The following is a 23,077-nucleotide window of genomic DNA, read 5'->3' on the forward strand; positions in this document are numbered from 1 at the left end:
GGGGCCACATTGTCGAGTTTGCGCAGGCGCCCTTAACATGCCCGATTTTGAAGCACTTGTGGCATTGAAGCGGCTTTGGGACAAACAGCCGTACAACATGTCGGAAGTGACCGACCTTTATGTGCGAAGGGATGAACTTCCCTTTGAACACAATCTTCACACAACGGCTGTTGCCGAGTCGGCATACGTGCGTGATGACCACCCCTTCGTATGCCGGATTGGTCAGAAATGGCAGGTCCGAGTTCGAAAATGCCAAATCAACATCGTAGATCACACCTGCAGTGCAGGCCCCATCCATAGGTATAACCGGTCGTCCTGTTATGTTGCCGAAATCTGTTATCTCTCGTAGCATCTCCAGCGTGGTTGCATGGGCTGTGTCGACAGCTAGAACATTCTTTCGAGCGTTCAGTCGGATTTCCTTGATTTCGTTTGGCGCCTTTCCCTCAAGAAAAAACATAGAGAGCTTGCCTGCTCAATACTCGAAGGTTGACGGAAGAATCCACTGGCATGAAGATGATGGTGTGCGGCCAGCGTTCACTGCCTGCCTTCATGGTTGACGTACTCGCTGGTGACGACGCCTTGATAAGCCTCCTTTTAGCCCTTCGGCGCCTCACCGACACGAAGCTGTCATCGGATGAGTCGTCGCCAGTGATTGAGTAGACCTCTGTGTCTTCACTGGTGCCTCGTTTACTTGAGGAACTTGTCAATGTAGTGCTCTGGCCAGACGGGCCGTTAATAGGCTCTGCATCCATGGCCACAGGAGTAGAAGTCTCTCTTGAGCGTTCACAGGTGGTGAACCAGGTGCCTTGACTTTTAGGAGAGCTTGCGGTTGCAGATTTCTGGCAGCACGAGCCTGTGGAACGTTCCGCGTCCGTCGCCTCAAGCCAGGACGCGGAAAGTGCCCCAGAGACTGATGCAAATTTGACGAAAACTGGCTAGCTGGGACAAGTGCGGTCTAGCACTGAGTAACTTCGTCGTCGTCTTCGCGTGGATTTGGCAACATGGGTTACTAAGTTAGCTTTCTTGGAACAACACAGGGCTTCAAGTAAGAATATGTGTTAAGCTTAAGTGCCGCTTAAAAATGTCATTACGAACTTAAACTATGTAATTTTGGATGCCGAAACCACAATGTGATTATGAGGCGCGTCGTAGAGGGGTGGTCGAGGGGGATTTTTACTAATTACCTGTGGTTTTTCCATGTTAACTCCGTGCATGGTACACGGCCGTTCTTGAATTTCGCCTTCACCGAAATGCACGCCCTAAAGAGATAAGCCAATGCAAAATGTAGCGAGCAGGGAAATTCGCATAACGGGCAAACTAGACGCTGCTTTATTGATCGTGCATGGGAACATTAGCTTTGCAAACAACGGTATTGCGCATTTGCCTGCGTATTGTATATTTTGCACATATGCTTCGCGGCTTCGGAGGATAAGGATTCTGAGGAGATTCGAGAATTTCAGTGCCACAGAGCCGCTGGAACCATTTGATATTTCATCGATATGGAGTCCACATGTATTAGGGAAACTTTTGTGTGTTTGCTTGTTTGTTTAGCATGCATGGAATGTTGCGGTGACATAACCGCCATGCTCCTTTTCCAATAGATTTGCTTGTTCGTGCATATGTAGTAAGCTCCTTATATGAATGTCCCTGACAGAAAGAAAAATTTGTTTAAAGTTTGTGCTTGTCCGTGTCAAATACTCTCGTCTTTGCCTATTTTGGCACGGCGCATTTCGTCTTTCTTTCGGCCTAATTATGGGTCCTTCTGCCCCCACTTGCCTCTCCCCCATGCACCTATTCGAGCCTGGTCAATGCTATCAATCAATCTCTCAGACAGCTACAAGCTGCTGTGTCGAATGGACTGCTCTCGCAGGCAAGGGGGAATGCGGTGGCGTCACTATTGTCTTCCTTGTCTCCCTCCGTCGCTGCTGCCTAAACAACGTGGTCGGCCTAGGTCCAGCGGAGGAAAGGGTGGCGTTCACGCCGTTTTCTTCATTCACCCTTTCCTTTCACCCTTTCCTTGCATGCATAGCGAGCACCGACTGGGTGCAACACCACCTGAGTGCTTGCAGTTTTGTCCGTTCTTGTCAGCGCAAAAATGCTCGCTTGCGGTCGTCATTCCAAATGAAAAGCCTATATCTTAAAATACGCAGCAAAGTGGCGACGAATTTTTGTGAGCGTTAGAATGAATATAGGCGCAACAACAAGAACAAAAGTCGGCGCTGGTGGCCGCCGTCGTCTATGTGGGATTAACTCGCATACACAGAAACGTGTATCTTACGATGGTGAGTGCATTTGTTTTGCGCATGTTTTCAGTTTTATAAGAAACATGACGAAGTGAAGTAGAAAACGACGTATTAAGTTGTGTATTTTACAAGCAAGGTTGTTTCAAAGCGCTAAATTTTAGGATACATTAGCGTTCAAAATTTTCTGCTGCTGCTCAACGCTTTTTTTTCGTTTTTTATTTTCACGATTTGTGTGTACGTTACTGATGAAGTTCCAACATTTCTCATGGTTTAGCTGCGTCCTTAACGTCGATTTGTTTTTCCATTCATGCTCAGCACTGCCTCGATTTTGGACTGCCTAAAGAACAATCCGTGGTGGCGATTGCAACGTTATATTGCGTTTAGGGAATGCCCATAATAAATTTAGGTTGACTGGAAAATTAAAACAGTTTTTATGTTTAGTGGTTACATGTCAAATGTGATAATACATATATTCCAGTAAACTTAAATGAATACATTTTCATATAACCGCTAGATGGTTGTCGAGTTAACTGTAGTGGCGGAACGCAATTATTCGAGGAATTAGCAGGCAATTTCATATGAAATGGTGGTCTTCACAGCCGCTAAATGCTGCTATCGCAGTAAGTTAGCGCACAACCCAAAGAAACACTGAAATATGTTTCTTATTTTATTCATTTCTTGTCTGCGGAAATTTAGGTGCTGATTAATTGGTCGTATGGACCAATCAACCTTTACTGAGCAGAAACGCTGTGAGCCCAATCGACAATTCTTTTGTGATGCTATAGGATGAATGTTATAAACTGCTGCCGACCCAAGCAATATCAGGTGGCATATAAATTCCTCAAACAGCCTTGCCTGATGTAGAGTGCCTGTATTTACATAAGTCTTTTTATTCCATCCTTTGAATGGCGCCCGGAGAAGAACACGCGCAAATCTCTGTTTGTGAATTTCACTCAAATTCCAGGGCTTTGATTTTATCAAGCCATGCGCGCTGCCTGATCCTGCTAGTCATACCGAGGAACCGCACTTCTTCTCACTGTTCTAGATCAAGCATCATTTAAGACTGGCGGTCTTTCTTTTCGTATAATAAATGTCTATTTTTCTAGGGTTTCCTGACGGAAATCCTCGGATTTCGCATGAAAAATTTCGCACGAAGGCCGCATTGTGTCTACACTATCGGAAACTATCGGCTTTTTCTGCTGTAACAGGCTTTGGTACAGTTTCTTAATTATAAAGTGCTACGCTGACTAGGTGTGGGGTGTAAACAAGGCGATCGGATCCTGCTCATATTATGTTTGTGTTCTATATATTCTCTGTTACACTTTCTACCAAATAGGCCATATACGTTGAAATATAGAGAGTGCTACCTAAAAGATATCTTGCAAGAAAATTTCTTGATACACCTTATCGAACTCTCTGTTCAAACTTATATTCTTACGGTATGGCGATTTTTCAAATGAAAACACTGCCACATACATTTGTCATACCAGCATTTCTGATAATATTTCATTTTATTTTACAGAGCAGACATCTCCTCCAAGTAATGTTGAAATCGCTATGGAAAGTGGCAGCAAATTCAACCAAACCACCCCGTTATCGTGGTCCTCGGGGGCCTGACCAGCACGTTGTTATCCAAGCCCTGACCTACCTGCCTACCGACGCCAGTCCCCTGCCCTGAATCCCTTGGCCAGCCCACCGTACTCGGCACCTTGACCAATTCATCTGCTCAGGGCACTGCTTGTAAATAAACTGCTGGAACATAACCGAGCGTCAACCATACATAGGTCCACGGGAAATGCCTGTTTGTGCAAATTAATTCCAAATAAACTGTCATAAATGTGAACTACAGTATTCTTTTGTTTTTATTTGCAAGTATAGAGTACTTCTACTCCTTGACATAATATATTTTCGTCGAGCTTTCCTAGCTGCTATTGAGGAAGACGCTATGGAGACAATTGCTAGCAAAAGGTTCGCCGCAAGAATGGCTGCGCACTCTGAAGCCAACGTATCTACAATATTCGCCATACACAGGCGCCCCCCCCCCATTGGCTCAAAGCTTGCATTATAATGGCAACGATATGGTTCAACACTGGTCCAATCATGGCTTTAACTCTGGGTCATCATTGGATTGGGTTGCACTTTGCCAATGTGCCAACATTGATTGAACATTGGTACCAATTGCTTCCAGGATTGGGCCAAGCTTGAACCATTGCTGGTCTGCTGCCTGGGTAACTTGTGATAACTGGCATATACTTTAGCTGAGATTTCTATATCCAGCACAATGCTAGGGGGCGAACTCCGTATGAAAGCTATTGCATCTCTTGTTTCCCTGTTAGGGCATCAGAAGTCCGCATACTATTGTGGCAATTTGAAAAGGCGATATATATATATATATATATATATATATATACATGGAGAGCCGGAGTCGTGACTAGGCTCGCAGCGCCCCCCTCCACACAACTCAAGAACTCATTATTACGACAATGATTCCAACTGCATAGCACATACTGCTTGCAACTGTAGTGCCCATGTTTTTTTTCTCCCCCGGTGGTAGAACAAATGTATGAACTAGATATACACCTACAATAAATTTACTTAACGTCAGAATGCTATGGGCGTTCCAGAGGCCGCAGTTTATTTGGACAAGGAATTTCCTTTCTTTGCGATCACCAACATCGTCACACCAAATGCAGAAAGTGACGGAGTTTCTCATAATGTGCTAAAATAATTCCTTAAAATCTGACAAAAAAAGGCTAGAATGCACTCGTTTTTTGTAGAAACTTTGTGCCTTAACATACTTGAGCAAGCTAACTTAGTTTATGGCACATTGTACGAGTCAGAGCTACAACAAAACCAACGTATTTTTTCTCCTCGCCATGAATGCGCATGAACTTACAGAAGCCACGTATTGGGCGTGTGGTCACTTAAAAATTAAAATATTCACTCTCTACAGGGCGTGATGAAATCAACGTACTTTATTTTATAGAATATGTTTTCTCCTTAGTTGAAGGCAAAGGTTAAGTTCCTGACATAAACTATTTCTTGCCTCTACCAGCTACGGGAGGATAACAAAAATGTTGGCTTTCAAAACAGTAATTTATACGACTCAAATGACGTTCTGTATTTACTTTTCCTTTAGGTACAGAATCCAAGCCGTAAAAGCATTATATACGACTTATTAGTTTGCAGACAGCGTCAGTTAATAGTGTTTTGGGATTATTACGACAACGTGCGCTTTTTTTTTCAATGGTCATTTCATCGCACGAAGAAGCCTGGCTGCCCCTTAAGTGAATCATTCGGATTTCTCAATGATGTGCACGTCTCGCTGAGCGTCAGCACCTGCGCACAACGGGAGCACCTTTGATTGAATTCTCTGAAAGCTTCGCTCATGACTGGTTATTCATCCCATCGAATTCACACCAAGAACGCTTCAGTGTGAGAGATGTCGTCCGGGTACAAATGGATCTCGGCCAAGCGGGCTGCCAGCTTTGGCTGTCGCATCTTTCGCATTCACGTCTTGTTCTCCAAGCACATGATCTCTACCTCGTGAAGCTACATCGTGGCGATGTCATGCATTCCTTACATATTGATGTCCCTCTTTCTAAAGTATTTCGCTTCGGCCATTTCATTTTTTTTTACTTGAACGCTTACAATGCAAGGAACGATGCTCGGTCACCCTTTCGCGCTCACTACTGCCTTGAGGCTTCCTGTCCCTAAGCTGTAGCGTAGCCTAGCATTACAGCTCGTCGCAATATTTTTTGTATTTATCATTTCTTTGAGATTTCTCACTAGTGTCCTTGCCGAATGTTATGCTGCTTCATAACAGTTCGGCCAATGTGAACCTTCTCAGCGTACCCGGGTTTTATTCCTTTAAGAAGACTGGCGGAATAACAAAATCGTTTCAAACTAGTTTCTCTTTTTCCCCTTACGCTGCATTTTTGTGTAGTTTTCCACCAGAAGGCGCCGTGCAGAAAGAAATTTCGTATAAAAGACCGCGCGAACAGAGCTCATTTAGCAGTTGGCTCAACAGCAGCTCTAAAGTCACCATGGTGAGAAAGCCTGTTCTCTGGATTCTTGAATAGCCGAGCGCAGCCTGCGATGATCGCCTGAGTGTACGAGAGCTGCTATTTAATTTTTCACATCAAAGTGCATAATAGAAAGTTATACGCGACAATCCTGCAGTTAATTCGCTCTTTCAATAGCTAGCATGTCTTATGTTGTAACGAAAATGTAAAGCTTTCTTTAGTTGAGCAGGAACGTTGTCTTAGATTTTCGTGCACATTAAACATCAGGATATTGGTTGAAAAGCACGTCAAAACCTTAACTGGTTCCAAGCAAACGTTGCACATCTCTACCCTGCTTTCTCGAATTAATCGAAATATCCGAAGCACCAGCCTTAATATATATGACCACAGTGTTGGTATAGATTGGGCTAGAGCGTTAGAAGATACCCTACTCGAAAATATGTGTCTTGTACTTTTATCCCGGTTTTTCTTATGTCAAAGATTTAAGAGTCCGCATCATACCTATACTAGACAAGGTTATGTAGGGATAAGTAATTCTCACAAAAGACTGCACGCTCACAAAAATATGTTCATGAATTTCCAGATCCGTGCCTGCGTCCTCTTGGCTCTTGCCACCAGCGCTTTCGCTGGCTACGCCGGTTATGGCCTCGGTTATGGCCATGGCTACGGTCTTGGCTACGGCTACGGGGGTCTCGGATACGGCTATGGTCTCGGCTACGCCGGGTACTCTTCAGCTGTGCACACTGTCGCTCATGCTGCCCCAGCCGTCGCCACCGTCGCTCACGCTCCAGTCGCCACTTACGCTGCTGCTCGTGTTGTTGCCGCTGCTCCAGCCGTGACCAGGGTTGCTACCACCTACCGCGCACCAGTCGCCACTTACGCCGCTGCTCCAGCTGTTGCCACCTATGCTGCTGCTCCATATGCCGCCTACCACGCCGCCCCAGCTGTTGCCACTTATGCCGCTGCTCCAGCTGTCGCAACCTACGCTGCTGCTCCAGCTGTGACCAAGGTTGCTGCCACCTACCACGCCCCAGCTTTTGCCACCGTGGCTCACGCTCCAGTCGCCAGCTACGCTGTGGCCGCCCCAGCCGTGGCCACCTACGCTGCTGCTCCAGCTGTTTCCACCACCACCGTCCATCACGCGCCAGCTGTGGCCACTGTTGCCCACGCTGCTCCAGCGGTCGCTTCCTACCACGCCGCTCCAGTCTACAACTACGGTGTCGGAACCCTTGGTTACGGCGCTGGCCACTACGGCTACGGTCACGGTCTCCTCGGCTACGGCTTGAACTACGGCTATGGTCTTGGCTCTCCCTACCACTACGGTGCCCTCCTCCGCAAGAAGAAGTGTGAGTAGATAATTTAGTTATTCATTTTAAGTATATTCGTTTATTGTAGTCCGTTCTCCTTTACTTTGCTCCTGAAGGGCCAGCGTTGGTTACATACAGTTGACTTGTCTTGTTGACGCCTACTTAGTACATAAACCTGAATATCCATTGTAGACAATAATGGCACCAGCTGAGAATAAAATAAGACGAAATACAGGGAAACCATGGAACTTGAGCATTTGTTCAAGCTATAGGCAACAACACTTATTTTGATTTCTTGCCACATCCCCCCTTTCTGTTTCTTGTTTTATTTAACTTTTTTTCAGCTGGTGCGTCAGACGCCCTTGACACGCCGGCTAACACGCGTGCGTTGATAGACAGTGGGGGGGGGGGGGCGGCCCTTGCTTTGACCTTGTGCACAGCGTTGCTTTACTCTCAATTCAACACGCTAACACACGTTCCCTCGTTTCCACACTCTCCCGCCTCACACCCTTTCCTTTTTAGAAGAAGCCCACCTATATATACTGTGGCGAGAAAAGCGTACGTCGCCTTGAAGAAGACAAGTCCACTTGTCGAAACGTTGGCTCCTCCATTCACCTTGTTCACGTTTTGCTCATCGTCTTGAATTTACATCTCCCGCTCTCCTCGTCTTTTCCTGAAAATTTGTGTGATATATGTCATAGCGGTTCCTAACTCGATTTTCTTTTCTTTTTGCTGTTTGTAGAGATCATCCAACTCCAACTTATCTGAAGAACAAGAAGAGAAGCTATAGTCATCAACTTCACTCTTGCCGATCCTGCCATAATGGATGCAAGCAAAAAATAAAGTTCGTCCGCACCACAAGCAAAATCTCGCTTTCAATTCCGTTCCCTTTCATTTCACCATATGAGTGGAAGCAAAAGTCTGCTTGCAAGGCACAGGTTTCTATCTAAGCTCTGGCTGCGAACGCTAAGCGTGAAGTTCTCTCGCGTTCTTTTTTTTGGCAGCACAACCACCTTGTATCAGCATGGCACTGAAGTATTTTGTTTACTTGATGGTACAACGTTTTGAGGCAGCATGCTGCTGCTGCTATGTCGAAGTACTTCCAGAACAGCGGTTAGGAAGTGGCAAATACAAAATTTCTATAGCTTGCTTTCATTCACAAGCCGATGATCTTGTATCCGACTGCTTTCGACGGTGCCGTGTTATCATGCGTCAACTACTGTAGATTCGTTCCTGTTATCATCGACCAAGACCTTTCTTCGTCTAAACAGGTGACGATGTGTAAGGAAAAATTCCCCGCTTCGTGCGTCTTCTTAAATAGGTATGAAGACTGAAATGAATTCGTCTGAGCGATCTCTGCTTCAGATATGTGCGGCGCTATTTGTTAACTTATTTATTTCTTTATTTCACAATAAACCTAAAGGCCCTCAAGTGTGGGTATTACATAGGGTAAAGTTTACATCGGTGAAGCAAAGAACAGTGCGTAAATGCAAATACAGTACAAAAACAAAACTGGGTTAAAATGAATTACAGTGCATCAACGTATTAACACAGAAGCCAAAAAATTACATATAGTTATCGGTGCAGCAACTTTAAATCACCCGCAGAAACTATGACAACGTCACTGAGACTTTGGTTATCACATGTGATATAGCTCACCAGTACTTAAGGAAGTGGGACCTTCCTGCCTACGCAACCTAGAAAGTCACTGAGCCGAAGCGTTTTGGATATGCCTAGTTGTACCAGGCGGCACGTAATATAATGACAGAATCGCGGAAGAAGGCGTCTATTCTATTGAAGTACGTTGTTCCCTTGAACATCATCGTATATGCTTGCGATTGGCTGACGGCGCTCTGTGACATGCGCCCAGACTGCGTTTTCTTCGGGCTATCGCTCGCTAGAACAATTCATTCCTGCCTGTCTTGCCCCAGCTAAGGTTACAGACACACCAACATGTTCGTTCTCACCCGCCTCAGTGGCTTAGTGGCTAGGTGTGGCGTTGGAAAGCACCAGGGGGCGAGATCACATCCGGGCAGCCGTGGCCACACTGAGGTGAAGGTGAAATACGCCGACGCCCATGTCCCACGCATTGAGGCCACGGTTAAGATATCTGGGCGCCCAACTTTATCCGAATTCCCCCACCACGGCGTGCCTCACAATCAAATCGCCGTTTTGGCACGTAAAACCCTAAAATTAAAATTAAATTCATTCGTTGTTCTCAAGACCATTACTGCAACTCTACTATTTGCCTCAGCGAGAAATAAAAATACACTAATGTGGTATGCGGCCACTAGCTCTATCAAGCCTCTCTGAAGCATGTGATTCTAGAGTGCATGTTTACACGGATGGGTGGACGTCCTATTTGCATTACACGCTGCATCTGCTGTACGACCTTAGTCGATTCGTGGAAATTGAAAACTCGACTGCGAGACAAAGTAAATGGATTCGACGGCTGCTGCCACAAATAAATGAAAACCATCTTGAAATACAGAGTAGTGGAACGGCACAACAGAAAGGAAGTCGAACGCAGGCGCAAACTAACGAGTGATTTTCAAGTTGTTAGTTTGCGCCTTTATTCGTCATTCTTTCTGTGTGCAGTTCGTTGGCCCAAGCTGACGTTTCGAACGCCAGCTTGGGCCAACGTTCGATACGTATAGGCAGTTCCTGGCCCAGTGACGGCCTAAGGTTAACAGTGTGGTTACAATAGTAGCTGTGCCATTCTGATTGCTTGCTCAATGATGGCCTAAGGTTAACGGCGTGTTTTCAATATTGGCTGTGACATTCTTATTGCTTGCTCAATGATGGCCTCAGGTTAACAGCCTGTTCCAATATCGGCCGTGCCGTTCTTATTGCTTGCTCAATGATGGCCTGAGATAAACAGCGTGACTCGAATATTAGCTGTACCACTGTAGTAGAGATCTAAGGCTGGCCCTGTTTGCACATGCAACAAACATTATTAGCACTGTCATTCAAAAAGGCGGCAAATATTGGACCGACATTCGGCGTGGAATAGCCAACATGGGTGACTAAGCTGCCTTTCTTGAAACAACACAGGGCTTGAACTGAGCAAATATGTTAAGCTTAACTGATGCTTAAATACATCATTACAAATTAAAAATATGGAATTTCGCGTGCCAAAACTACAATGTGATTATGAGGCGCGTCGTAGGGGGGTGGTGGGGGGGGATTCGTACTAACCACCTGTGGTTTTTACATGTTAACTAGATGCATGGTACACGGCCGTTTTTGCACTTCGCCTTCACTGAAATGCGCCCCCTAAAGAGAAAAACCATTGCAAAACATAGCAAGCAGGGAAGGTCGCATAACAGGCAAGCTAACCGCTGGTTTGTTGATCGGGCATGGGAACATTAGGTTTGCATAAGAAACAACGGTATTGCGCAATTGCCTGCGCATTGCATATTTTTAGTGTACGCTTCGCGGCTTTGGAGGATTAGGATTCTGAGGAGAATCGAGAATTTCAGTGCCACAGAGCCCATGGAACCGTTCTATATTTCATCGAGATGGAGCCCATCTGTATTAGTGAAACTTTTGTTGGTTTTTTTGGCGTGCATGGCATGTTGCGGTGAAATAATCACCATGCTCCTATTCCAATAGATTTGTTTGTTCGTACATGTGTAGTAAGCTCCTTGTATTAATCGCCCTGACAAAAAGAAAAATTAGTTTAAAAATTGTGCTTGTCCGCGTTAACACCCTATTGTCCTTGCCATCTTTAACACGGTGGATTCCGTATTTTTTGTCGGCCTAACTTTGGGTCCTTCAGCCCTCCTTGCCTCTCCCCTACGCACGCAGGTGAGCCTGGTCAATGCTATCAATGAAGCGCTGAGACAGGTACAAGCTGCTGTGTCGAATGGACTGCTCTCGCAGGCAAGGGGAAACGTGGTGGCGTCATTATTGTTTTCCTTGTCTCCCTCCGTCGCTGCTGCCTGAATAACGCGGTCGGGCTAGGTCCAGCTGGGGAAAGTGTGGCGTTTACGCCGTTTTTTTCATTCACCCTTTCCTTTCACCCATTCCTTTCACCCTTTGCATCTATGCATAGGGAGCACCGAATGGATGCAAGACCACCTGAGTGCTTGCAGTTTTGTCCGTTCTTGTCAGCGCAAAAATGCTCGCTTGCGGTCGTCATTCCTATCTTGAAAGCCCATATCTTCAAGCCCATATCTTGAAATACGCAGCAAAGTGGCAACGAATTTTTCTGAGTGTTAGAATTAATATACGCGGAACAACAAGTAGGAAAAAAGTCGGCGCTGGTGGCCGCCGTCGTCCATGTGGGACGAAGTCGCATACACAGAAGCGTGTATCTTACAATGGTAAGTACATTTGTTTTACACTTCTTATAAGTTTTATAAGGAACCAGATGAACTGAATTAGGAAACGACGCATCAAGTTGTGTGTTTTACCAGTAAGGTTGTTTCAAAGGGCTAAATTGCAGGTTACCTATGCGTTCAGAATTATGCCCAGCTGCTCGACGCTTTTTCTTTTCCCTTTTTAATTCCATGATTTGTGTGTACGTTACTGTTGAAGTTCTAACATTTCTGATGTTCTCGCTGCGTCCTTAACGTTGAATTTTTTTCCATTCATGCTCAGCACTGCGTCCATTTTGGACTGCCTAAAGAAACATGTGTCGCGGCGACTCCAACGTTATATTGCGTTTGGGGCATTGATGTGCGTATTATAAATTTAGGTTGGCTAGAAATTTAAAACAGTTTTTGTGTGTAGTGGTTACATGTCAAATGTGACAATACATATTATTCAGTACACTTTATTTAAATGAATACATTTTCATATAACCGCTAGATGGTTGTCGAGTTAACTGTAGTGGCGGAACGCAATTATTCGAGGAATTAGCAGGCAAATTCAAATGAAATGGTGGTCTTCACAGCCGCTAAATGCTTCTATCGCAGTAAGTTAGCGCACAACCCAAAGAAACACTGAAACATGTTTCTTACTTTATTCATTTCTTGTCTGCGGAAATTTAGGTGCTGATTAATTGCTCGTATGGACCAATCAACCTTTACTGAGCAGAAACGCTGTGAGCCCAATCGACAATTCTTTTGTGATGCTATAGGATGAATGTTATAAACTGCTGCCGACCCAAGCAATATCAGGTGGCATATATATTCCTCAAACAGCCTTGCCTAATGTAGAGTGCCTCTATTTACATAAGTCTTTTTATTCCATCCTTTGAATGGCGCCCGGAGAAGAACACGCGCAAATCTCTGTTTGTGAATTTCACTCAAAGTCCAGGGCTTTGATTTTATCAAGCCATGCGCGCTGCCTGATCCTGCTAGTCATACCGAGGAACCGCACTTCTTCTCACTGTTCTAGATGAAGCATCATTTAAGACTGGCGGTCTTTCTTTTCGTATAATAAATGTCTATTTTTCTAGGGTTTCCTGACGGAAATCCTCGAATTTCGCATGAAAAATTTCGCACGAAGGCCGCATTGTGTCTACACTATCGGAAACTATCGGCTTTTTCTGCTGTAACAGGCTTTGGTACAGTTTCTTAATTATAAAGTGCTACGCTGACTAGGTGTGGGGTGTAAACAAGGCGATCGGATCCTGCTCATATTATGTTTGTGTTCTATATATCCTCTGTTACACTTTCTACCAAATAGGCCATATACGTTGAAATATAGAGAGTGCTACCTAAAAGATATCTTGCAAGAAAATTTCTTGATACACCTTATCGAACTCTCTGTTCAAACTTATATTCTTACGGTATGGCGATTTTTCAAATGAAAACACTGCCACATACATTTGTCATACCAGCATTTCTGATAATATTTCATTTTATTTTACAGAGCAGACATCTCCTCCAAGTAATGTTGAAATCGCTATGGAAAGTGGCAGCAAATTCAACCAAACCACCCCGTTATCGTGGTCTTCGGGGGCCTGACCAGCACGTTGTTATCCAAGCCCTGACCAACCTGCCTACCGACGCCAGTCCCCTGCCCTGAATCCCTTGGCCAGCCCACCGTACTCGGCACCTTGACCAATTCATCTGCTCAGGGCACTGCTTGTAAATAAACTGTTTGAACATAGGCGAGCGTCCCCCACTTAAGTTCACGGAAAATGCCTGTTTGTGCAAATTTATTCCCGAAAGAACTGTCTTAAAAGAAAACTTCAGTATTCTTTTATGATTATTTCTATGTATAGATGACTTCTACTTCTTGACATAATATATTTTTGTCGTGCTTTCCTAGCTGCTCTTGAGGAAGATGGTATGGGAACAATTCCTAGCAGAAAGTTCGCAGTAAGAATGGCTCCCTACTCTAGAGCCTGCGTATCTACAATATTCGGCATACACAGGGCATTGGGTCAAAGCTTGCATTATTGATGGCAACGATATTGCTCAACACTGATCCTACACTGGCAGCGCAATGGCTGCTGCATTGGCTGAAAGCTGACATTAGTAATGGAAAAGATATGGCTGAACACTGGTCCTAAGCTGGCAGCAGTGTGGCTGCGCATTTTGCATAACATTGCTCGAATCTTGTTTTTAACTTTGGACCAGCATTGGATTGGGTTTCACTTGGCGAATAAGCCAACATTGGTTGAAGATTAGTACCAATTCCTTCCAGGATTGGGACAATCTTGGACAATTGCTGGTCTGCTGCCTGGGTAACTTGTGATAACTGGCATTTACACTAACTAAGAGTTCTACATCCTGCACAATGCTAGCAGCTGGACGTCGTATCAAATCTATTGCACTTCTTTTTCCCTGCTGGTGCATCGGAAGGACCACATACTGTTATGACAATTTTAGAAGATATATATGGAGAGCCATGGTCGTGACGGCGTTGTAGCGCCCCCTCCACACAAGTGGAGAATTAATCAGTGCGACACTGATGCCCACTTCATAGCACTTACTGCTTTCAACTGTAGTGCCGAGTTTCGGGACGACGACGAAGTTTCCCTGCTAAGGTGGCTGCTCACCGCTCCTGTGAAAAATCTCGCCTTCCGCGTAAATACATTCCATACATCACGAGATTGGACCCCAAGACATCTGAGGACGCCCCGGACGCTCATGCTCAGTCCGGTTTTTTGACATTCAGCGAATGTCACTTCATCGGCCCTGCAGCTGAGTTGTACACTGGGACTAGGCCTAGTGCCTCCGGTGACGCGCTGGCGGCGGTAGATTCGCCGGCGCTGCTCGTTACGACGGCGTTACCGGCCGCACAATTGACACCTGAGCCTGGATCCCAGCTCCTGGTTCCTGGTCCAAGTCCTTCGGCTACAGCCCACCCATCGCCTTCCCAAAATGCACATCAGACCGTGAGTGATCTGCCCTCAGGGCGGAGCCCGGCGATGGCTTCCCAGACACCGATCGGGAATGGGACTCCAGTTGTGCATGACGAAACGAGTACTCCTATGGACTTGTCTTCTGCGCTACCCTCTGTGCCGTCGGCCCCCCGTGGTTCTCAGAAGCGTCCTTCGGAGCAATCTGCACCAGATTCGTGTTCGGCCAACAGCGGCTCCAAGGCAAGCGTTCCTGTCTAACGACTGACCACCCAGTTGTGTCGACACCGGGCTCGGTTTGCTATAAAGCAACCATTAAAGCTTTGGCCCCCACAAGCCTCACGGAGATTCCGAACAGGATTATTCAGGCGAACCTAGACGCTTGTCTTGGCACCACAGGCTTCCGCGGCTTCACGGCCCGGAAGAAGTCAAATACCATCGCTGTGTGGCTCCCGACATTGGCTGCTGTCGAGCGTTTGCAAACGCTTCAACGTCTCTCGATAACGAGCGAGGTCACCGTGCCGGTCCAGGTGTACCTAGTAGAGGGCTCGGATCTACAGCGCTGTGTCGTTTACAAAGTAGACGTTGGCGAGGACCAGATTGCTCTCCAGCGTGAGCTCTACTGTCCTACTCACCATGTCATTCAAGCGCGTTACGTGGGAAAGGGGCGCTCTTGCATCGTCCCCTTGCAGGGCCCACCAACTCCCCCAGCCCGCCTGTACTACTATGGCTGCATTCTACGACCTCGGCCATATAAACCCAGTGTTGTCTATTGTTACAAATGTTTCCGACCGCGCCACATGCGCCGATCCTGTCCATTTACAGCGCCAGATGAACCTGTATTAGCTGGCGCAGTGTCTTATCGATGTGGACTCTGCAAGGCCGACGACCACGAGATCACTTCTCCAACTTGTCCCACAAAGCAAAAGGCCACTCAGAAGGTTCGTCGCGGGACTCCTAAGCTATGGCCTCAGCATGCTGCAACACAACCAGTGCTGACATCTAACAGGTTTGCGGCGCTCCAGTGGGATGACGACGACTGGCCAGAGCTTTCCGAGCCTGACCCGCCTGCACCCCATTCCCAACAGACTTACAGTGACAAAGTTCGCAAAGACCGCCGTCGCCCGCTGGTTATACAGAAGGAGAGCGGGCCGGAACATCCGCGTGATGATATGGCAGCAGTTGACAATCAAATTGCCCGCCTTTTAGCGGAGGTATCCAAGCTCCGACAGCACCGTGAACTACTTGCGCGTCGGCGACGTGCAGTGGAATCTCTCACCACTACAAGTATCGATTCCGCTGCATCATCGTCTCTGTCACGCCCTGCTGTATCGGTCGCAGAGTCTACCAGATCTTCAGCTCCGTTGCCGGATAACTCTACAACATCCCTTTTGCGGTTCATGGTCAGCAAGTTATCCAACCTGACATCTGTGATTTTGCAACGTCTGGACTCGTAATCAAAATGGCGGGCACAGGTGTTTGTGGCGTGCTTCAATGGAACTGTAGAGGGCTCTCCACGAAAGTGGGGGAGCTTAAATCCCGTCTACGTATGAACAAGCTGCAGGTGTGGGCCCTGTTATTACAGGAGACCAACGCCTTGCCTGCCATTCCGGGCTTCAGTGGATACGTGTCTCCTTCGATGAGTGACCGTCGCGTGCACGCCGCTGCCCCTCCAGGAAAGGCGGCCGTGAAGGTTTATACGCGCTATCCTCAGGTCTGCCTTTCTCTTGAAAACTGGTGTAGCTCATATCAGGAGGTAGTGGCAGTAGCTGCGAAGTTGCCCAAGGCAACTGTTGTGGTAGTGTCATACTACATAAGACCAGCCGGCGGCTCTTCTTCAAGAATTAATCTGGGCTGGTTAGTGAATGTCCGTCGCCAATACCCAGCGTGTCCTATATTAGTTGGTGGTGATTTCAACGCCCCTCACCCAGATTGGCGATACCCTACTTCTAGCCCTCGAGGTAGGTGTGTGCGGGACGCCTTCGCGGATGTGTTGTTTGTACTACTGAACCATCCCGATTCAGCAACGCGAGCTTTGCCTCAAGCTCGACGTACAACATACGCACCGGATCTTACGTGGTGGTCGGGTCCCGGCACTCCCACTTGGCACCTGGAGCCCGACTACTGGGGTAGTGACCACCACCCTATCATCATCGGCCTTCACCCGTCGCAGGCCCGCCGATTGCGCCGCAAGGGCTCTGTGGTCAACTGGGAAAAATTTCGCACCGTTCTCGAAGATACCTCTGTGGACTCGTCACCACTACTTGTTGACCGCATACAAAGCACGCTCAATGAAGCTACAACCATCAGCTGGGTAGACGTCAATCGACCGGCACCAGATATCGGCCTGCTCAACTTGTGGGCTGCTCGCAGACAAGTTGAGCTGGCAGCATCCCGAGACCCCACTTCTGCACAAGCACGTACAAGACTGAATTTCCTTACTGCTAAGGCCCGCAGATATGAACGCGACCTCTCGCGGAGACACTGGCATACGTGGTGTGAGCGGTTTTCATCCAAGACATCGAATGCTTCTCTCTGGCGAACCTTCCGTGCCATGGAACACGGTGACCGCCGTCCAGACGCCGCAGCCACAGCCTGCTTCGCTGCTGGCTTGTCGCCGGATGATTTCGCCAGAGAAGCAGCGCGGAAGTTTTTCCCGCAGTACGACGTGTTGCCTCAAACAGCCAATGGTGCTCCCTTGCCAGGCATTCCGACACATATCGACAGGTTACCATCTACAGCAGACTCCGAGGGCATTGCAAGCTCTTTCACCATGCCTGAGTTGCTCGCAGCGATAGATGGTACCAGTCGCAAGACAGCACCAGGTCCAGACTCTATTACTTATGAGGCCTACAAGAACCTGAGCTCCGCTGTGCTGCCTCAACTCCTCGACACCATTAACAAGGTATGGCTAGATGGCGTTGTCCCTCCAGGCTGGAAGTCAGCTATTGTGATCCCGATTCCGAAACCAAGCAAGCCACCGACTGACCTTGGCAACTTCCGACCCATTTCCCTAACGTCAACGTTGTGCAAGCTTGCTGAGAAAATGCTAGCCACACGAATATCGTGGTGGCTAGAGCACCACGGTTTCTACCACCCTGCTCAAATTGGCTTCCGTCCATCCATAGGTACTGAAGATGGGCTGGCTGTCTTGGCATCCTCGGTTTTATCGTCAACTCGTAGCCACAGTGTCCGTAGTGTCCTCGCTATGGACGTCGAAAAGGCGTATGATAACATCGGTCATGCTGCCATCTTGGCTTCAATTGACATGCTGCATTTTGCCCCTAGAGTACGGAATCTTATCAAATCTTTCATTGAAGACCGACATTTTGCAATTCGCCTGAGTGGTGACGCCGTCGGCTCATTTGTCCCTCTTCGTGGCGTACCCCAGGGATCTGTATTATCACCCACATTATTCAATATTGCTTTCATCCCGCTTGCATGGCGCTTGCACGATGTACCCGACATAAAGTTCTTGTTGTACGCTGATGACATCACGGTATGGAGCACTCATCACGACCTGCAGACCCAAACCGCTGCCCTTCAATCAGCTTTAGATATCACGGCGACTTACGCCTCTTCGCTCGGCCTTAGAATTTCCGTCAGCAAATCTGCTTACATGTCAGTCGCCAATCGCTGTGGCTGGCGTAAACTCTCTGCAACACCCATTCGTCTTCATCTATCCGGAACCCCTCTTCAACAATGTTCAACTATAAAAATTCTGGGTCTGATGGTACACGAGTCGGGAAACGGAACTGCTTGGCTGTCCAGCTCTAAAAAGCAGGCAATTCAGGGTCTGATTAGGCGCATTGCTCCTAAAATGGGCGGCGCCCGCTCATATGTTGCGCGACAATTGGTGAAGGCGGTAGTGCAACCACGCCTTATTTATCAAGCCCAATTCCAGCATTTGACGAGGGCACAATGGCATCGCCTTGAGGCTGTTAATCGCGAGGCAATGAGGGTCATCACTTGCCTTCCCCGCATCACCCCGATCGTGGCTCTCCAAGAAAATGCACAGCTCAACACACTAGAGAGCTGGTGCAGCAGCGACGTGATGCTCGCAAGCTTAAGACCAGCCTTTCACACGCACCGTGTGCTCTCAGGACTTACGCTTTCTCGAACTCGCTTCTACCCCCACCATCGTCAGTTCTTCCTGCCTGGAGTTTTGTACAGCTGAGTGATAACAAGCTAACTGATATACATCGCCCGACATCAGCTCAGGCGGCGGCGTCGCTTCGTGACCGAATTGTAGCTCAAGATGCCCACCTGCCGCTTGGCTCCATCGTCCTTTATGTTGATGCAAGTATTAAGGGCTGCGAAACAACCACTGCAATTTATTGCCCATGCGCACCTGCCCTTAATAAGACGACCCGGTTTCAAGTCCAAGAACCTCCTTCCTCCTTTTGTGCTGAGCTCCTTGCTGTCCGAGAAGCGTTGTGCTCTGTGGCCGCCTTTCCCATGGTCCCCACGGCCCGCATCGTCATCCGCACTGATGCCCTCCAGGCGACGCGGCTTCTGCGACGCGTCAGTCGCAGCCCTGACATATGCCAACAGATCCATCTTCTGGCGGCACGCATCCCGCAGCCAATATCTGTCGAGTGGGTCCCACGCGACCTTCTAAGCTTCCAAAGCCGTGCGGATTCTGCGACCCGTCTAGTGACCTATCCATCGTCACTGCCTCAACTCTTTCACCTAGATGATGCCACCCTCCTTTTAACAAGAAAGGAGCACCTCCGGCGCCGCACACGTGCTCTCATACCTCCGTGTGCGGTAAACCTCCCCCGCGGTCTTACCCGTGCAGAGGAGGTTGCGCTTTGGAGGATCCGGGGCGGGGTAGCCCTCACTCCTGCCGTGACTAGGAAGTGGCCGCACTTTCGCCCGCTATATCCTCGTCCTGAGTGTCCACTCTGCAAGTCGCGAAATGTTGAAGCCGACATCCACCACCTGCTGTGGGTTTGCCCTGCACTGAAACCGACGAGGCTCCGGCACCTCGCAGCAGCGGGACTCTCGCCGCATAATCTGAGCCATTACACTGTTTGGACGCAGGGACCGCATTATCGATCCCTCTTGGACTTTATTAAGTCAGCAAATCTTTTTTCATTCATTTAATCATCCTTATTCACCCCCATCCCATACCCTTGTATGCCCTGAGGCATTTATCCTCGCATTAAAAAAAAACTGTAGTGCCCATGTTTTTGTGTGCCTCGGCGGCAGAAGAAATGTATGAACTAGATCTGGAATTCATTTACTTAACGTCAGAATGCTATGCTTTCCCGAGGCCCAATTTTATTAGAACAATGAAGTTTCTTTGTTTCCCATCACCAATATCGTCAGACCAATTGCGCGGAGTGACGGAGTTTCTCAATATGTGCTAAAATAATTACTTGTAATCTCAGAAAAAAAATCTACATTGCAACCGTTTTTTAGAAACTGTGTACCTTAACATACTTGAGCAAGCAAACTTATTGTATGGCACATTGTACGAGCGCGAGCGGCCACAAACCAACGCTTTTTTCTCCTTGGCCTCGAAGTGCGCATGAACTTACAGAAGCCACGCATTGTGCGTGTGAACACTTATATGTTCAATTATTCACTTTCTACGGGGCGAGATCCAATCAATGTATCTTCTTTTGATAGAATATCTTTTCTTCTTAGTCGAAAGCAAAGGTTAAGTTTCTGACAAACTACTTATTGCCTCTACCACTCTACCAGCGAAGGGAGGATCACAAAAATGTTGATTTTCAGAACAGTAATATACACGCCTCAAATGACTTTCTGTATTTAACCTTTCCTTTAGGTACAAAACTCAAGCCGTAAAAGCGATACATAAGACTTACAGCGACAGTTCATAGAGTTTTGGGATTATCACGACGACGTGACTTTTTTTCAAATAGTTATTTCATCGCACGAAGAAGTCTGGCTGCTGCTTAAGTCAATCGTGATGATTTCTCGCTGATGTGCACGTCTTGCTCAGCGTCAGCATCTCGCACTACAGGAGCAGCTTCGATCGAATTCTCTGGAAGCTTCACGCATGACTGGTTATTCATCCCTGTGGATTCACACTAAAGCGCACATCCGTGTGAGAGATGTCGCCCGGGTACAAATGGATCTCGGGCAAGCTTGCTGCCAGCTTTGGCTGTCGCATATTCCGCATTCACGTCTTGTTCTCCAAGCATATGGTCTCTATCTCGTAAACCTGCATCGCGGCGACATCGTGGCATTCCTTACATATTGATTTCTCTCTCTCCGCAGTATCTCGCATCTGCCATTTCATTTTTTTTACTTGAACCCTTACGACGCAAGAAACGATCCTCGGTCACCCTTTCGCGATCTTTACTGCCTTGATGCTTCCTGTCCCTAAGCTGTAGCGTGGCCTAGCATTACAGCACGTCTCAATCATTTTCTTATTTATCAATTCTTTGAGATCTCTCACTAGCGTCCTCGCCGAAGGCAAGGTGTGATGCTTCACAACTGTTCAGCCCATGTGCACATTCTCAGCGTACTCGGGTTTTATGCCTTAAAGGAGACGGGCGGAATAACAAAATCATTCAAAACTCGTTTTGCTTTTTCTTCTACGCTGCATTTCTATGTTTAGTTTTCCAGCAGAAGGCGCCATGCAGGAAAAACTTTTCGTATAAAAGACCGCGCGAACAGAGCTTATTTAGCAGTTGGCTCTACAGCAGCTCTGAAGTCACCATGGTGAGAAAGCCTGCTCTCCGGATTCTCTAATAGCGAAGCGCAGCTTCCGATTATCGCCTGAGTGTAGAGAAGGTGCTCATCAATTTTTCGAGCAAAAGTGCATTGTGGAAATATACACGCGAAAAGCCGACGGTTAATTCCTTGCTTGAATAGCTAGTTGAAAATCTTCAAAATCTAGTTGAGAGAAAGTTCACCAGGAACCTTGTCTTGGATTTTCGTGCACATTAAACATCAGGGTATAGGTTGGAAAGCGCATTAAAGCCTTTAGTGGTTCCAGGAAAACGTCGCGCATCTGTACCCTGTTTTTTCGGATTATTCGAAATGCGGGAAACACCAACCTTAAGGTTTATGATCACAACATGTTTAATCGATTGGGCTAGAGTTTTAGAAGATACACTCTTCGAAAATCATATGTGCCTTCTATTTTATCCCGCTTTTTCTTATATCAAATATTTATGAGTCCGCATAATACCTATACTAGAAAACGTTATGCAGGGATAAGTAATACTCACACAAGACAGCACCCTCACAAAGTATTCCCATGAATTTCCAGATCCGTGCCTGCGTCCTCTTGGCTCTTGCCACCAGCGCTTTCGCTGGTTACGCCGGTTATGGCCTCGGTTACGGCCATAGCTACGGTCTTGGCTACGGCTATGGTGGTCTCGGATACGGTTATGGTCACGGCTACGGTGGTCTCGGATACGGTTATGGTCTCGGCTACGCCGGCTACGCTCCAGCTGTGCACACTGTCGCTCACGCTGCCCCAGCCGTCGCCACCGTCGCCCACGCTCCAGTCGCCACTTACGCTGCTGCTCGAGTTGTAGCCGCTGCTCCAGCCGTGACCAGGGTTGCTACCACCTACCGCGCACCAGTCGCCACTTACGCTGCTGCTCCAGCGGTTGCCACCTATGCTGCTGCTCCAATTGCTGCCTACCACGCCGCCCCTGCTATTGCCACTTATGCCGCTGCTCCAGCTGTGACCAAGGTTGCTACCGTGGCTCACGCTCCAGTCGCCAGCTACGCTGTGGCCGCCCCAGCCGTGGCCACCTACGCTGCTGCTCCAGCTGTTGCCACCACCACCGTCCACCACGCCCCAGCTGTGGCCACTGTTGCCCACGCTGCTCCAGCTGTCGCTGCCTACCACGCCGCTCCAGTCTACAACTACGGTGTCGGAACCCTTGGTTACGGCGTTGGCCACTACGGCTACGGTCACGGTCTCCTCGGCTACGGCCTGAACTACGGCTATGGTCTTGGATCTCCCTACCACTACGGTGCCCTCCTCCGCAAGAAGAAGTGTGAGTACATAATTTAGTTATTGTTTTTAAGTATATTAGTTTTAATTTAGTCCGTTCTCCTTTGCTTCACTGCCCCAGAAGGGCCAGCGTTGGTTAGACACAGCATCATTGTATTGGTGACATATACTTATTGCGTAAACCTGAATTTGCATCGTACACAATAAGGCACCAGGTGAGAATAAAATCAGAAGACAGGGAAGTCATGGAACTTGAACATTTATGTGATTTAGGTCATACCTGCTCCTAA

The 23,077-nt window shown here is 47.6% G+C and overlaps 1 protein-coding gene across 1 annotated transcript; it reads left to right on the plus strand.

The window, feature by feature from the left end:
• Positions 1 to 37: 37 nt before the first annotated feature.
• Positions 38 to 22,847, plus strand: LOC142574642 (uncharacterized). The gene is made up of 4 exons (XM_075683681.1): positions 38 to 121; positions 6,852 to 7,614; positions 14,679 to 14,872; positions 22,089 to 22,847. Exons 1-4 carry the CDS (start codon positions 38 to 40, stop codon positions 22,845 to 22,847), a joined length of 1,800 nt encoding a protein of 599 aa, XP_075539796.1.
• The last annotated feature ends 230 nt before the right edge of the window (positions 22,848 to 23,077 follow it).

The sequence above is a fragment of the Dermacentor variabilis genome, chromosome 3 (assembly GCF_050947875.1).
Source record: "Dermacentor variabilis isolate Ectoservices chromosome 3, ASM5094787v1, whole genome shotgun sequence".
In the NCBI taxonomy this organism is placed as follows: domain Eukaryota; kingdom Metazoa; phylum Arthropoda; class Arachnida; order Ixodida; family Ixodidae; genus Dermacentor; species Dermacentor variabilis.